This window comes from Lontra canadensis, unplaced genomic scaffold (assembly GCF_010015895.1).
Source record: "Lontra canadensis isolate GAN:19392208 unplaced genomic scaffold, GSC_riverotter_1.0 scaffold204, whole genome shotgun sequence".
Classification (NCBI taxonomy): domain Eukaryota; kingdom Metazoa; phylum Chordata; class Mammalia; order Carnivora; family Mustelidae; genus Lontra; species Lontra canadensis.
In genome coordinates this window covers 583,091-596,465 of record NW_022631198.1, presented here as the reverse complement: position 1 = coordinate 596,465, position 13,375 = coordinate 583,091, and the positions used below count along the sequence as shown (strand labels likewise).

The following is a 13,375-nucleotide window of genomic DNA, read 5'->3' as shown; positions in this document are numbered from 1 at the left end:
ATTCTTACTGGAAATGTCTATCAGACTACTGAATAGGTATATTAAACGTGTTAACACCTCCAAACGCAAACTCTTATCATTCCTCCAACCTGTTTGTTCTCTCTTTTCCTTATTTCATTAAATGGCATCATCATCCACTCAGCCTTATAAATATGAAAAAATCATATTATTCACTCCGTGAACCTCAATTATTTCTCTTTCACTCTTTAGATCCAATTTTGCCCCCAATCCTGATCATCATATCTGTTTTACTTTAGGTTCCCACAGAATAGACCGTGATCCAAGGAGTTGAGTACAAGTTCATCGGGAGGCGGTTCCAGGAAACAATGGTAATGGAGTAGGGAAGTAATACAGAAAAATGAAGGATGCCTGTATTTTTGGGCAGGTTGCACTGTAGGCAATTGAGGTTCTATCCCATTGGGGAAGTCTGGGAGACAGAAATGTTCCACCTATGGGACTCTATGCAACTTCCTATCCATTACTGACTGAGGGCTTCTCCTGTAAGATACCAACTCCCAAGCCCTTCTTGCCTTTCCCCACATTTGGACTGGCAGGAAATGCTCAGAATTCCAGGCACTTGCGGTCAGAAACCATGCACATATACAAAAGTGAAGCTGAAGGGGTATGGTTAGGGTATTGGCAATGTCTGGCAGAACCTAGACTAGAGTGAGGGCCATTTACTGCAGATGCAACATTTCAGTACAAAATTTACCTTCATGCTCTCTTTCTCCAGTGTTCCATAGTTCTAGTCTTTGCTGGAGGAGGTAACTTTTTAAAGACACCAACTTGATCACATCTATACTGTGCTTAAAAAGCACAGAGTAAAGTCCAAACTCCTTGATTCAGCATGATTAAACTTTACAGATGGAAAAGTGACCTTTTCAGCCGCATCTGCCATTTTCTTTTATATAAGTACGCTCTGCTCCATCAGTGTTTCACTTTTTGAACTTGAACGTGTGTATTGCTCCTTCTCCCTCAAATACTCTTCCCCCCTCCTTTACACAAAAATGTCTTATTAATCTGTTAAGATCCAGTTTAGAAATCTTTCTGTGAACTTCCTTGACCTCCCTGGGAAAAGTAATTGCTTACCCTCTGTGTTCCTTAGCATCTTACATGCACGTCTACATTGGCACTTTGCAGATTAAATTGCCTCTGTTTATCCCTTTTTCCATCACTAAACTAGGAACTCTTCAAAGGAAGTTTTCTTGTCTCCCCAAGCACAGGTCTTACTCATCTTTTCAACCCTGATATCTGCCTGCATAGAGAAGGCCCCCAGTAAAGGTTTATTGCATTGGATTTATCTGGGTACATCCAAAAGAATGGATTTTAAGAGAAATGGAAGGGAGCTTCTTAGCAGTTTCAAGAGATGGACACCATAAGAAAAGAAAGCAGTCTGTGAGCATGTACAATTGGGACCTACCAAAGAAATCTATTTAATATTATTTATTATTCATGAATTGCTTCAAAAAGGCTTCAAGGCAGCTATTCTAACGTGTTGGAATCTGTTGTCTCCAAAGGCAGTAATTTTGGTTTATTCAACTAGAACATGTGCTATGTTGATAAAAAGAAATGCAAATACTCTAGCACTGTATAAAGATACCATTTCAAATTAAATAATCCCTAGACTGTAACTGCCCTAGAGGTAGAGGCCACGGATATAAAATTTACTTTTTGCATAGCACTTAGCCTAAATATACACAAATTCTCAAATGATTTTTGGCACAGTAGTGATTTTGATCATTTGTGGCTGAATCTATAGTCATTTTCAGTGAAGTAAAGATCTGATAATTATCCACTTTAACTCCTTAATATGAATAAATAGGATAAAACCACATTCCTCTCAGAACTCCTCATTCAAAAAAGAAGTGCTCTGTAGTGAGAATTGGGTAGCCATCAAAGTTTCATTCCACCTCATCTGAATTGTTATTTCAAAAATTAATGAGGATGATAATGTTTTAAAAAATTCACTTGCATTACTGTTGCTGGTGTGTGTGTGTGTGTGTGTGTGTGTGTGTGTTTCTTTTTTAAATGACAATGGTTGTGATTATTAATGTTGAGTTTTCCTGTCTCCCTGGGCACTAGCCTAGCACTAATCTAGTTTTGGCCAGTAACAACAGCAGTAACAGTAGCAGAGTTTGAAAAGTTTAGCAGTTGAGAACTTACCATTCAATAGAATGGTGGGATGCATTGGGGGTTGGGGGTGATTTCGGTCTTCTCTAGTGCTTTTTGTTGTTTATTACTATTTTCTTTCTTTCTTTTTTGTTATTAATATTGGTCTGGTAATACTTTTCCCTGCCTTTTGATGATAATTTTCAGTGGCCCAGATGAGTGAGTCAGCATCTCAAGAGGAACACAAACCTGCTCAGGTATGTGGCAAACGTAGGTTTCTAACCACTTAACTATGAGAGGATTTGAGAGTTAATGTTCTTGAGAAAATTGAGATGCAATATCATATTTTATCATTTAATTATTTCTCTTTTTAGTTGAAGTATTCTGTATCAGGTTGTGACAAAAGTGCTGGAAAAAAAGGGGTCAGGAGTGTCAGGGTGGCTCAGTTTATTAGGCATCTGAACTCTTGATCTCAGGTCAGTCTAGATCTCAGGGTCATGAGTTCAAGCCCCTGGTTGGACTCCATGCTGGGCATGTAATCTACTTAAGAAAAAGAGGTGTGTGTGGGGGGGTCAAATAATAGTTGGGTCACAGTAATCTGCTTCTAGTTTTGGCATTTATAACAAGTCTGTTTGAATTTGTTAATACAGCTACTTTGTGTGATTTTATTTGGTATGATACTTGCCCATTACATTCTTTTTTTTACATAAAAATCTTGGTATATTAGAGTATAAGCTGTTAGTTTTATCTTTAGCTTCTTTTGGATACCACTTACTGGCACTGTTTCCATTTCAGAAAAATGGAAAAGAAGACAAAGAAGGGTTAGAGGAAGCAACCGAAGTAAAAGAGCCTACTGAGGTAGAGTTTTCATGAATAATCAGATGTTAATGCTGGAGAGTAAACTGGACAAATTAATTTTCTTATGAAGAAGGAAAAGAAAATGTGTGGGTATTCAAAAAGATAAAATGGCAAATGGAAAAGAGCAAACTCATGTTAATCATTAAGATGATTCATTTGAGGGGCGCCTGGGTGGCTCAGTGGGTTAAGCCTCTGCCTTCGGCTCAGGTCATGATCTCAGGGTCCTGGTATCGAGTCCCACATTGGGCTCTCTGCTCCGCTGGGAGCCTGCTTCCCTCTCTCTCTCTGCCTGCCTCTCTGCCTGCTTGTGATCTCTCTCTGTGTCAAATAAATAAATAAAATCCTAAAAAAAAAGATGACTCATTTGAGTCAGTTGCAGGAAGCTTCCATGGACAGGTAAATTATTTGTGAAAAGCTATTATAAATTATAGGTAAATAAAGAGTGCTTTCTAAAACAGAACTATTATCCTGAGTACAATAACCACCCGCTTTTAGGGTAACTTCACTATTTGTTCTGAAACTGTAATTTCCATGTTAATATTTTAAGTAACTTTGTGTTTATTTGAATACAAGACTTCAATGAGGAAGAACATTCTAGAGAAAAGGAGAGGCAATTAAAAATATGAGTCTTAAGAATATTCTATTATCATTCTTTTAAAACTATGTCAGCATGAAAACAAAACAAACAAAACTACATCAACATGAGCACAAAAAAGCTATTTTGCCACCATTTATCCATAAAACTAAGCTTTAATTTCTTCAGTTAAGATAAAATCTTTTTCTTTCCCCCACAAACATAGAAAGTTATTCTAATAGTAAAACAGTAGCATTTTCAAAAGTCTAATTTCACTGTATGGTGGTCTCAAATTAGTTTTTAGAAAGTATTGTGGAGCTTACACAATACTTTGGGGATTAATGTACATCTGGAATAATATTCTTAGCATATCACTTTGTTAGCCATAGAAAGTTGTGATGACATGTTGAACCAATGCATTTTATCTTGTTGATGTAGTAAGACTGTGATTACTCTTTTGCTTCTAATACACAGCATTAAATTCTAGAAAAATGAACCAGGTATGTTTGGTAATTCCTACAAGGCACTTATCTGCATTCTTTAACTGGGAGAGTTGGTCCAACTTTGAGGAAAAGTAACTAATTTTGAAATCAATGATTGTTTTCTCCTTTCAGAGTTCACAGAGTGAACCAGGCAGCTCTGCTTTAGACACCAAGAGCAATGCGGCAGAAGCAGCAGCAGAAGAAAAATCCCAAGGTAGAGAACCAGCCTTTCCCCAACACAATGGAATTTAATACAATTATATTTTCATCAGGGATACATTTCTTATGATTTTGCCTTTAAAAAAATATAATCTCAGGGGTATTTTAAATACAATTTGGGAAATAGTTAAAAAATGTATTCCCCTCACCATCTATTAATACCTCTGAGGCCACTTCATTCATCTCATGCTTAAAGAGAAAATTTAGCTGAGAGCTGACTGACACATACTCATTAATGCAAATGTAAAATGAAGAACACAAGTGATTTGGTGGGTTTATTGTCTTTTTGGTTCTCCTTTTTACCTCTGTTCTTGGCCACACATTTATTCTGACTTCTAGACCCACCCTTAACCCAAATCCCACATAATTATGCACACTGGAAATTTATATGATCAAAGACAAAAACCAAGTGAGAAAGACATTCATCCCTTTCACTATAGTTCTTCTAACTTCAGATACTTAGTGAAATCCTGTGCAATAAAAATTCTTGACACTATATGACACTATTTTAATTAATTGAAATTTGCTTCTGTTTGGTTTAAAGCATTAAGTGTGTAGGATGTACTAGGCTGTGAAAGATTGAGTTACAATAATAAGTATTAAATAATAGTTATTAAAGCATTTTCTAAACTATAAATTGCTATATAGATACTACTTGAAACTTTTAGGTGCTTATTTTTCTCCAAAGGGTTTTCTGTCTCTTAAACCGATTAAAAGCAATTATTTACTATTTTTCTTATTAACATGTATTATACCATGTACGCGTTAAGAATAAAACTTTCCAACATTTATTCTGTTTTTATTGTAAACTTGTAATATTTTTGTAGCTTGTATTATACTAACTTGTAAACAGTTTCTCGGAAAGTCCCTCTCCACCTGCCTCTCCTCCCAGCCCCAGTTTCTTGATTTTATTTTTTCCTCCTCCCACCCTCCATCACCATTACCACTACATATACTTTACCTTAATCATTTCAGCCAGGTTTTTTTTTAAGTTTATTTATTTATTTATAATTTATTCATTTTTAATTTATTTATATTTCATTTATATATTTATTTTAATTTATTGATTATTATTACATTAATTATATGTTGATAATTATTTTAAAATTTATTTATTTATTTAATCTCTAACACACAAGGTGGGGCTTGAACTTATGACCCTGAGATCAAGAGTCGCATGGTCTTCTGACTGAGCCAGCCCAGTGCCCTTCAGCAAGGTTTCTAAACAAACTCTTAAATTTTAAACATGTCAAACAGAATTGTTATAAATTTAACTAGGTTTTCACTTTAATCAGGTTGTGACAAAATTTGCACATGCAAAACTTCACACATGTATTTCATCATGTAATTGATTGCCTCTCCAGAAAACTTATCAGTCAAGAGTTTGTGGTATTTCCTGTTCTTGAACTTCCAATTTCTGTTGTTGCTTTTCAATGTATGGTAAAGGGAAGTGTGTTTAAGTCTATTCATTCCAGTATATGATATATACTGAAAACATTGCAGTTGCTTATTGCAATATCACTTGCAATGCAATGTACTTATTTATGCAGTGACCAGTCACTATTAAGCCTAGTATTTTAAGTCTCTCATTGTAAGTGTGTCTGTGTGTGTCTGTGTGTGCGTGTGTGTAAGAAGTGGGAGTAGGTGTCGCCTGAGTGTCTCAGTCAGTTAAGCGTCTACCTTCAGCTCAGGTCATGGTCCCAGGGCAGTGAGATCAAGCCCCACACTGGGCTCTTTGCTCAGCAGTGAGCCTGCTTCTCTCCCTCTGCCACTCTGCCTACTTGTGCTCTTTCTCTGTCAAATAAATAAATAAATCTTAAAAAAATAAAGAAGTGAGAATAGGAATTGTTAATGCAATTTCAAAATACCAAAGGAAGTGTCTTTATTCTTGTTATATACTTGTCAAAATTAAAATGATGTTGTCCTGTCTGGCAGCTCTCAGAATGCACTCAAATACATATCTTTGCTAAGAAAATATTGTGTTTAAGTGTACATATGAATTCCTCATTTCTTTACCTACAGATTATACTGTTCAGGGTATGAGCTTAACTTATATTTTGAGAAGTCGTTTTTTGAAAATGTGTTTGCTCAAGATGCCTGGCTGGCTCAGTCAGTAGAACATGGGACTTTTGATCTTGGGGATTTCAGTTCAAGCCCCATGTTGGGTGTAGAGATTACTTAAAAATAAAATATTTAAAAAGAAAGAAAATATGTTTGCTAGACTCTATTCTTATTTCATGACCCTAAGATTAACAGTTTTGTAGGAATATGCATTTTCCTACAGCTATTGAATCTTAATTCTAATAGTATTTAAGAGTGCTTCTTTTCCTCCTTTATAGTCATTCTACCTTCTGTACAAATGTTAAGAATCAAGCCAGCTGAGTTTCAGACAGGGCTTGTATTTAAGGAGAACATCACACATTTAGTTGAATAGCCCTGCTGGGTCAATTTGAACCAGTTTAATCAGCAGCCAGTCCCACTAATGTTATAAGCTCTTTTGTAGAGAAAGAATCTGCTAAAGCTTATTATAATGTGGATAATAATTCATTCCTATACATGTCCTTAAATAGGTTTGTATGGAGGCCATACCCAGCAGGGAGCCATGAACTAAGTGCAAGAAATGATAAAAGTCACTTTTAAGGCTGGACCTTTCAAAATATGAATATGGAATTCTTTTGTGTCCCTACTTATTTAGTTGAAAGCATTTATGCCCAAAGTACCCGAAGTAGTCTTTGTATTTTAGAAGGTGGATTAATATAGGAGTGAAGGTATACATTTTGGGGAAGAATTTGAAAGGCTTTTAATGCTATGAAGAGTTTAGGAAGGTAATCCTGAGAAAGAATTCCAGTGCTTAGCATAGTGCCTGCCATGAAAATGAGGCATTATTATTATTGAGTGAATATATAACAAATCAATCAATCAATCTGTAAAAGGTTTAGGAATGTCCAAGCATAGACCTGCTAAGGAATCCAGTACCTGTCTGAAACTATATTCAACTGAACCCCAGAATTAATTTACCCTTGGGAAGTGCTATAATTTATGATCCTTGAACTCAGAGGTCACTCAATCAAAAGATAGCTATAGATAGGCTTGCTTAGAATCCTGATTTGTTAACCCTACTATTGCTGTGCCTCCTTTTCTTTTCTTGGTTTTTTGGCTGTAAGAGAGAAGTATTTGGGATCGTCTGGGCTGCTCAGTCGTTAGGCATCTGCCTTCAGCTCAGGTCATGATCCTGGGGTTCTGGGATCAAGCCCCACATCGGTCTCCCTGCTCAGCAAGAAGCAGCTTCTCCCTCTCCTGTTCCCCCTGCTTGTGCGCTCTCTCTCTCTCCTTCTGACAAATAAGTAAAATAATAAAAAAAAAAAGATAGAAGTATTTGCCTAGAGTTGTAACCAAATACACATCTTCTTCCACTCTGCATATCAGTGCAAACACTAGGGTTATTGGTTATCAACCTATCATAGCCAAGCACACTAATGAAGCACTAGTAGTCTACAGCAAGATAGAGAATGTCCTAGTTCATGTGTGGGTGCACATATGAACCATGGCAGATGGGTAGATATTAAGTTACTCCATATCTGTAGCTCTACCTTTAAAGCAAGAGAGGATTCTCTTTGGGTTATGCTGGAGAGGGTGAAAGCAAAGAGAGTAACTTAGAACCTGCAGAGTTTAAATAACTGCTCTCTTTCACACTTATGTATTTATTTTTTTTTTTACTTTTTCTTAAAGATTTTATTTATCCATTTGAGAGAGAGAGAGTGAGAGAAAGCATGAGAGGGAAGAAGGTCATTGGGGAAGCAGACTCCCCATGGAGCTGGGAACCTGATGCAGGACTCGATCTTGGGACTCTGGGATCATGACCTGAGCCAAAGGCAGTTGCTCTACCAACTGAGCCACCCAGGTGCCCCACACTTATTTAAAACAAGAACAAAATCATTGCATATTAATGAGCATTGTGATGAACCAGAGTGGAAACATCCCCTTCCCTCAAAAATGTGGCTAATTTGTTGGCAAATCAAACTGAGAGGTAAGGGGAAGCATTATACTACCCTCCTTACTGCCCCCATATTGGAATAAGAGAATTAGCCAACGAGGAAATAAAAACTTGGAAGGGGGTTCATAAATATTATTCACTATTGGACATAAGACATTCTTTAGATGAAATATTGGCTTTTCGAGAGTTTCCTTATACACTACTTAATTTTTTCCTGGGCAGAAAGATGGATACTATCTAGGTAGTATATAAAATTATTCTTAAGAGCATTCTCAATAAGGGTAGGGGAAATTTTAAATAAATAAATAAAACAAATTTAAAAATATTTGTGGGTAACTCCCCACCAAAAATGAGAATGAATAAATACATTGCAATGCAGTCATATGATGAAATACTATGAAGCAGTGAAAAATGAATGAACTTGTTATAACTGCATTAAAAATAATAAATTCGTAGGTAGGAATAAAACTAACCAAAGAGATTCAAGACCTATACTCTGAAACTATAAAACACTGATGAAAGAAATTGTAGATGACACAAAGAAATATAAAGATATTCCATGCTCATGGAGTAGAGGAACAAATATTCTTAAAATGTCTTTACTACCCAAAACAATCTATACATTCAATGCAATCCCTCTCACGATACCAACCGCATTTTTCACAGACCTAGAACAAACAATCCTAAAATTATTATGGAACCATAGAGGAGCCCCAAGATAGCCAAAGCAATCTTGAAAAAGAAAAGCAAAGCTGGAGGCATCACAATTCCAGACTTGGTTATATTACAAAGCTGTAGCAATCCTAAGAGTATGGTACTGACACAAAAATAGACACATAGATCAATGAAACAGAAAATCCAGAAATAAACCCACAATTACATGATCAATTAATGTTTGACAAAGCAGGAAAGAATATCCAGTGAGAAGAAATATCTTCAACAAATGGTGTTAGGAAAACTGGACAGCAACATGCAAAAGAATGAAAATGAACTATGTTCTTATACCATGCACAAAAATAAACTCAAAATGGATGAAAGACCTAAATGTGAGATGTGAAACATAAAAATCCTAGAAGAGAGCACAGGCAGTAACTTCTCTGACATTGGCTGTAGCAGCTTCTTTCTAGATAATGTCTTCCGAAGCAAGGAAAACAAAAGAAAAAAATAAACTCTTGAAACTACATCAAAATAAAAACTTCAGCACAACGAAGGAAATAATCAATAACTAAAAGGCAACCTACAGGATGGAAGAAGATATTTGCAAATGACATACCCAATAAAGGGTTAGTATCCAAAACATATAAAGAACTTATAAAACTCAATACCCAAATCCAAATATTCCAGTTAGAAAATGGCCAGAAGACATGACAGACATTTCTCCAAAGAAGACATCCAGATGGCCAAAGACCCACGAAAAGATGCTCAAACATCACTCATCATCAGGGAGATGCAAATCAAAACTACAATGAGATATCACCTCACACCTGTCAGAATGGCTAAAATCAACAACACAAGAAACAATGGGTGTTGGTGAGGATGCGAGAAAGGGGAACCCTTGTGCACTGTTGGTTGGAACTGTAAACTGGAGCAGCCATTGAGGAAAACAGTATGAAGGTTTCTCAAAATGTTAAAAATAGAACTACCCTATGATCCAGCAATCATGCTATTGGGTGTCTACCCATAAAATATGAAAACATTAATTCAAAGGGATACATGCACACCAACATTTATTGCAACATTATTTACAATAGCCAAACTATGGAAGCAGCCCAAGTGTCCATTGATAGATGAATGGATAAAGAAGTTGTGGCATATATACACAGCAGAATATTACTCAGCCATCAAAAAGAATGAAATCTTGCCATTAGCAATGACATGGATGGAGCTAGAGTATAATATTAAGCAAAATAAGTCAGTCAGAGAAAGACACATACCATATGATTTCACTCATAAGTGGAATTTGCAAAACAAAACAAATGAGGAAAGGATGGGGGATGGGTGAAATAGGTAATGGGGATTAAGGCATGTACTTGTCATGATGAGCACTGGATGATGTATGGAATTGTCAAATCACTATATTGTACACCTGAAATTAATATAACACTGTATGTTAAAGTGGAATCAAAATAATTTTTTAAAAAAAATCAATTAACTAGATAGAGCAGCACTTATCAATAGAGATGAATTTTCAAAAATAATAACTAAGTATTAAAAAGGCCACAGAATACACATGGCATAAAACATTCTTATAATATTCAAAAGCAAGAAGAAGAATATTATTCTTCTTAGTTACAATATAAACAAATGCAGAGATATGATAAACATGAAATTTAGAATAGAGTTTCTATCAAAGTAGGGGCATGTAGGAGGTTTTTATATCTCGGTAATTTTTTTCTTTTCTCTTTTTTCTTTCTTCTTCTTCTTTTTTTTAATCAGAGAGAGATTGAGAGTGAGCACAAGCAGGAAGAATGGCAGGCAGAGGGAGAAGCAGGATCCCCACTAAGCTAGGAGCCCAATGCAGGACTCAATCTCAGGACCTTAAGATCATGACCTGAGCTGAAAGCAGCCATTTAACCATCTGAGCCACCCAGGTGTCCCTAGGTAATTTTTTCTTAAACAAAGACTAGATACATGGCTACCTATTATGTCAACATTATACCCACAGGTCTTAAATATTTACTAATAAATAAATATTTTTAAAAATACTGCTCTATATTATGGAGGTTCTGGTCTCTTGCACTCTTATTGCACTATTACTGTTTAATGAGAGTTATTAATGATTGAGGCATGAATCAATAACTACTTTCTGCTTATCTTAAAAATAATGACTATAAAAATAATTTCCATATGTATTTCTTCTTTTCTTCTGCATCCACAAAATAACAAAAGCAAAAGACTTTAATAATAAATGGCCCTTGGGACGCCTGGGTGGCTCAGTTGGTTGAGCAGCTGCCTTCAGCTCAGGTCATGATCCCGGCATCCTGGGATCGAGTCCCACATTGGGCTCCTTGCTTGGCAGGGAGCCTGCTTCTCCCTCTGCCTCTGCCTGCTGCTCTGTCTGCCTGTGCTCGCTCTAGCTCCTCTCTCTCTGACAAATAAATAAATAAAATCTTTAAAAAATAATAATAATAAATGGCCCTAATACTATTGTGGTTCAGCTGGGCACTGATATCTTTTTCAGCACAGAAGTAAACTGACTAGTGGGTAATATTTGAAAAGGCCTGAAACTACTTCATCTCCATGGCCATCTCAGAAAAAAACCTTAAGATTCCCATTAAGAGATGCTGAAAAAGCATTTGACAAAGTACAGCATCCTTTCCTGATCAAAACTCTTCAAAGTGTAGGGATAGAGGGTACATACCTCTATGGCCATCTATGGAAAACCCACAGCGAATATCATTCACAACAGAGAAAAACTGAGAGCTTTTCCACTAAGGTCAGGAACACAGCAGGGATGTCCATTATCACCATTGCTATTTAACATAGTACCAGAAGTCCTAACCTCAGCAATCAGACAAGAAGAAGAAATTAAAGGCATCCAAATTGGCAAAGAAGAAGTCAAACTATCACTCTTTGCAAATGATGATACTATATGTGGAAAACCCAAAAGACTCCACTCCAAATCTGCTAGAACTTATACAGGAATTCAGTAAAGTGTCAGGATATAAAATCAATGCACAGAAATCTGTTGCATTTTTTTACACCAACAACAAGACAGAAGAAAGAGAAAAAAAAAGTCAATCCCATTTACAATTGCACCCAAAACCATAAGATACCTAGGAATAAACCTAACCAAAGAGGCAAAGAATCTATACTCAGAAAACTATAAAGTATTCGTGAAAGAAATTGAGGAAGACACAAAGAAATGGAAAAATGTTTCATGCTCATGGATTGGAAGAATAAATATTGTGAAAATGTCTATGCTACCTAAAGCAATCTACACATTTAATGCAATCCCTATCAAAATACCATCCAGTTTTTTCAAAGAAATGGAACAAATAATCCTAAAATTTATATGGAACCAGAAAAGACCTCGAATAGCCAGAGAAATATTGAAAAAGAAAGCCAAAGCTGGCAGCATCACAATTCCAGACTTCAAGCTCTATTACAAAGCTGTCATCATCAAGACAGTATGGTACTGGCACAAAAACAGGCACATAGATCAATGGAACAGAATAGAGAGCCCAGAAATAGACCCTCAACTCTATGGTCAACTAATCTTCAACAAAGCAGGAAAGAATGTCCAATGGAAAAAAGACAGTCTCTTCAATAAGTGGTGTTGGGAAAATTGGACATCCACATGCAGAAAAATGAAACTGGACCATTTCCTTACACCACACATGAAAATAGACTCAAAATGGATGAAGGACCTCAATGTGAGAAAGGAACCCATCAAAATCCTTGAGGAGAACATAGGCAGCAACCTCTTCGGCTTCAGCTGCAGTAACTTCTTTCTAGGAACATTGCCAAAGGCAAGGGAAGCAAGGGCAAAAATGAACTATTGGGACTTTATCAAGATCAAAAGCTTTTGCACAGCAAAGGAAACAGTTAACAAAACCAAAAGACGACTGACAGATTGGGAGAAGATATTTGCAAACGACATATCAGATAAAGGGCTAGTATCCAAAATCTATAAAGAACTTATCAAACTCAATACCCAAAGAACAAATAATCCAATCAAGAAATGGGCAGAGGACATGAACAGACATTTCTGCAAAGAAGACATCCAGATGGCCAACAGACACATGAAAAAATGCTCCACATCACTCGGCATCAGGGAAATACAAATCAAAACCACAATGAGATACCACCTCACACCAGTCAGAATGGCTAAAATTAACAAGTCAGGAAATGACAGATGCTGGCAAGGATGCAGAGGAAGGGGAACCCTCCTACACTGTTGGTGGGAATGCAAGCTGGTGCAACCACTCTGGAAAACAGCGTAGAGGTTCCTCAAAAAGTTGAAAATAGAGCTATCTTATGACCCAGCAATTGCACTACTGGGTATTTACCCTAAAGATACAAATGTAGTGATCCGAAGGGGCACGTGCACCTGAATGTTTATAGCAGCAATGTCCACAATAGCCAAACTATGGAAAGAATCTAGATGTCCATCAACAGATGAATGGATAAAGAAGA

The 13,375-nt window shown here is 36.4% G+C and overlaps 1 protein-coding gene across 1 annotated transcript in view; it reads left to right on the top strand.

The window, feature by feature from the left end:
• The first annotated feature begins 2,123 nt into the window (after nt 1–2,123).
• The window catches only part of EFCAB5 (EF-hand calcium binding domain 5), a 115,803-nt gene continuing 104,551 nt past the window's right edge, over nt 2,124–13,375 (top strand). Inside the window, exons 1-3 of the mRNA XM_032848468.1 lie at nt 2,124–2,366; nt 2,905–2,967; nt 4,156–4,237. Coding sequence (XP_032704359.1) covers nt 2,325–2,366; nt 2,905–2,967; nt 4,156–4,237 — 187 coding nt within the window. The 5' untranslated portion in view covers nt 2,124–2,324. The remainder of the gene's footprint in view (nt 2,367–2,904; nt 2,968–4,155; nt 4,238–13,375) is intronic.